The sequence below is a fragment of the Mirounga angustirostris genome, unplaced genomic scaffold (assembly GCF_029215605.1).
Source record: "Mirounga angustirostris isolate CCGP_5_RB_7025 unplaced genomic scaffold, mMirAng1.0.hap1 SCAF_4, whole genome shotgun sequence".
NCBI lineage: Eukaryota > Metazoa > Chordata > Mammalia > Carnivora > Phocidae > Mirounga > Mirounga angustirostris.
This window is the reverse complement of record NW_026991712.1, coordinates 145,757,465-145,761,074: the sequence shown is the minus strand read 5'-3', so window position 1 is coordinate 145,761,074 and position 3,610 is coordinate 145,757,465. Positions and strand designations below refer to the sequence as shown.

The 3,610-nt window shown below is 38.5% G+C and overlaps 1 protein-coding gene across 1 annotated transcript; it reads left to right on the top strand.

Moving 5' to 3' along the window:
• The first annotated feature begins 1,029 nt into the window (after window positions 1-1,029).
• On the top strand, window positions 1,030-1,647 carry LOC123843243 (divergent paired-related homeobox-like). Its single transcript, XM_064587545.1, has one exon. It carries the CDS (start codon window positions 1,090-1,092, stop codon window positions 1,645-1,647), a length of 558 nt encoding a protein of 185 aa, XP_064443615.1. The 5' UTR covers window positions 1,030-1,089.
• Window positions 1,648-3,610: the final 1,963 nt, after the last annotated feature.

The following is a 3,610-nucleotide window of genomic DNA, read 5'->3' as shown; positions in this document are numbered from 1 at the left end:
GTAGAGGGCAGCCTCAGTGCCAATGTCAGTGTCCATCTGAAGATGCAGCAGCACCATCATCTGTGCTATGCAGAGCAGGTTTTCTGTAACAGAGATCTGGACAATGCACCTCCATGCCCCTGCTCGGTCTCAGACTCACTAGTCCACTTGTTAGAGTCAGTTGGTCATCTGTGACATGAAGAACACCATGAATACTCCTGGAGATAGTGCAAGATTTCACGGAGATGATTTACGTGGAGGATCTAGACCATAGTCTAGTGTTCAGAAAAGGTCCATTCTTTTCCTTTTGCCCTATTTTTATCTTCTGTCTTTGACTTCCCATCCCTTAAAGATAGACTCCCAATCTTTTCTGACTCCTTCTAAGCATCAGGGCTGCAGCTAGTTGCTCCACATTTTAAAATCCTTCCTTTTGTCTCAGTCATCCAATCTATGGCAAAATATCGTAGAATTAAATTATCCAGATAATGACTCTGGCCATTTTTGTTCCTTTATCTAGATAAAAACAGTCTCCAAAGGAAAAAAAAAAAAAAGAACAGAGAAATGAAAAGCAATTCATATTTAGCATTAGGTTTCTTTTTCCTTGAGGGAATAAAGTTTGCTTTTCTTTGAGATTAAATACTTTATGGGAACACTATGTCTTGAATGCTTCATCCTATTCAAGTCATTGGGGCTTTCAAGAAGTAGAATTATTTAGATCAGAGAAGATGAGCTGAGTGGGGAAGATTGCTATCTTGAGACTATTGGAGTTCTCAGAAAGAAACCCTTCTGAATCCTAGCCCACCAATACACCACACAAAAGGGCAGAGGTTTGAAATAATTATACATTGCACAGAGAAGTTGAAAAACATAAAACATCAATAATGGAGTCCTACAGAGGAGTTTTTTATAAGCTGTGGCAAGGAGAGATACAAATACACGTAGTTTTTAAATGATTCTTTCTATCCCCCATCTTTTTTTATAAATTGCACTTGGTAGAAACATATTTTGCTTTTGCTTCTGTTTGATTCTAACAAATCACAAAGGTGTTGTGTAGGCTCAAAACCTTTTCATGGAGAAGTTCACTCTCCCATCTTGACACAGGACCAGAGCATGGGGACCCAGCTAGATGGGAAGGCAGGCGCAGGGGACCTTCCTAAAGGAAAGGATCAGAAACATTCACAAAGGAAACGAACCATGTTCACTGAGAAACAACTGGCAGATTTAGAATTCTTATTCAGCAAGAACCCATACCCCGCTCCCAGCCTTCAGAAAGAAATGGCCTCGAAACTGGAGATACATCCCACCGTACTGCAGGTTTGGTTCAAGAACCACAGAGCAAAAGTCAAGAAAGCCAAACAACAGCAGTTAGCTGGGGTGGAAGTCAAGACCAGCTCTTCCAAGAGACACACGGATGCCGCTCCAGGAGCCCCCGATGGTGCCCACCCTGCTTCCCTAGTTTATACAGACCACCCCATACCTTCCTTCCAACTCAGCATATGCTCCAATTTTAAGGCTCTCCCAGACCATTCTTTTGGCCACAAGATAGTCCATTTCGGCTGCTGCCGAGATCCTAACATCTACTCCCTATGTCCCATTACGGAATCCCAAATTCTTTCCACAAGCTTCACTGCTAATTCTTTGGGTTCTTCATCTCCACCAAGAACTTAGTGAGCAAAGCCAGACACAAAAGGTCACCTACTGTAACGATTCGCAATGATTCCAGACGAGAGACAGAGTTGGGATCTACGCAACATGGAGGCATTTCAGAAACGGGCTTCACGAAAACGAAAGAAGACCCACAAGTGCCTGTGGGGTGGAATTGAGTGGCAAGAGTCGCTCAACAAACTATTGCGATGGGCATGTTTCATGTTGTAATTCGGATGGCAGGAACCTGCATGTATAAATTTATCCAAAGACACAGAACTGTAATATTGTATAACATACACCACAAAAAAACAATCACGTGACAGGACGAAGCGTCAGCTAATGCCCGGTGGTAACCATTTTGCAATATATAAATGTATCGAATCAACACATCATACACCTTACACTTGTATCTCAGCCAAGCTGGAGACAATTTTTAAATTATATCTCAATAAATACATACAATGAGACTACTAAAAAAAAAAAAAAAAAAAAGAAGTTCACTCTCCCAGCCTCAAACACCACCAGTTTAAATTGGTTATTTTCCAAAGATCTCACAATGTTGTATGGTTGTTTTTGGGTGCCTTGATATACAAACAAAAGAAACAGTTTAATATTACTTTCTTCAGAAAGTTTCTCAGTAAAGCATCTTTGTTCCATGTCTGGCTTAGCGGACCAACCTTGTCTGTACCTGTACATTCTGGACTTTTATTTGAATCAAGGGGTGTTGAGATCCATTCTGTGACATGGAAGAGAGAGCACCTAGCTTTCTGTGATGGCATGTTGAGACACTGTTAAAGACCTTCAAAAGTGACTCACTGCTTACCAAAAAAGTCAGTTTTTTGGCATAAGCTTCTTTTCTAAAGAGTGACATATTTCAAGATCCTAAAAAATGCAATAAATAATATAATAAGCATCCATGTATCTACAACCTAGCCTTGCCAGATCTTAACATTTTGGTATAATTGCATCAAATCTTTTTAAACTTGACACTGAAAATTAGATCTAGGCACATAGGCCCTGGGATACCCTCCTTCTCATTCCCTTACTGCCCTTCGAAGTAACCAGAGTTCTGATTTTGATGTGCATCATTCCCACATATGTTTTCTATACTTCTGCCATATATGAAATATATCCAGAAACAATTCATGGCATTTTTCAGGTTTTAAAATGCATATAAATGTTATCTTTTATATAGCCAACTGAAATCGATGTTTGCATGTGGTGTGAGAGAGATACATTTGTATTTTTTCTTTCCAAATGAATAGCTAACATTCCCATCCTTCTCCATGTATATGTTATAATTCATCCTATCTCCTTTTATCAATTTGTTCAGGTTTTTTGCCTTTGTTTTTATTTCTTCTTGGGTCAGTTGCAGTAAATTATATTCGTGTAGGAAATCATCCATTTCTTCTAAGTTTTCAAATTCTTTGACGTAAAGTTGTCCATAGAATTGCTTTAATATTTTTCATGTCTCTCTTTTATAGTTCAGGACACTTTTTAACTCTTAAGGCCTGTTATGAACGTTGCCTGCTTCCTTTGTTTCATAACCAGCTTCTCTGGAGGTTTTTCTCTTAAATTCATGTTTTAAAATTGAATAACGGTTTTAATTTTAACAATCCTCCATAATACAACTTTGTTTTCTATGCATTTAACTTCTGTTCTTACACGGTTCATTTCTTCCTTGGGGCTTACACTTTTTAAATTCTAATTTGTTGAGTTTAAGTTTAGCATTCTAATATTCAAGCTCCTTTTGTAATGTAGAAATTTAAAGTTAAGAATTTTTCTGCAATTACCATGTTAGCCAATTTTCACCAGTGTTGACATTATCACTCACAAAGTTTATATTCTTGGAATGGGTAGTAGAAGATAGGGAACAGAAATAAATGAATCAATACATAAAACACATTTTATAAGTGATCAGTGCTGTGGAAAAAATGAGTAAGAAGTGGGAATGAGGAGTGCTGGGGGTAGGGAGGGGGCTTCG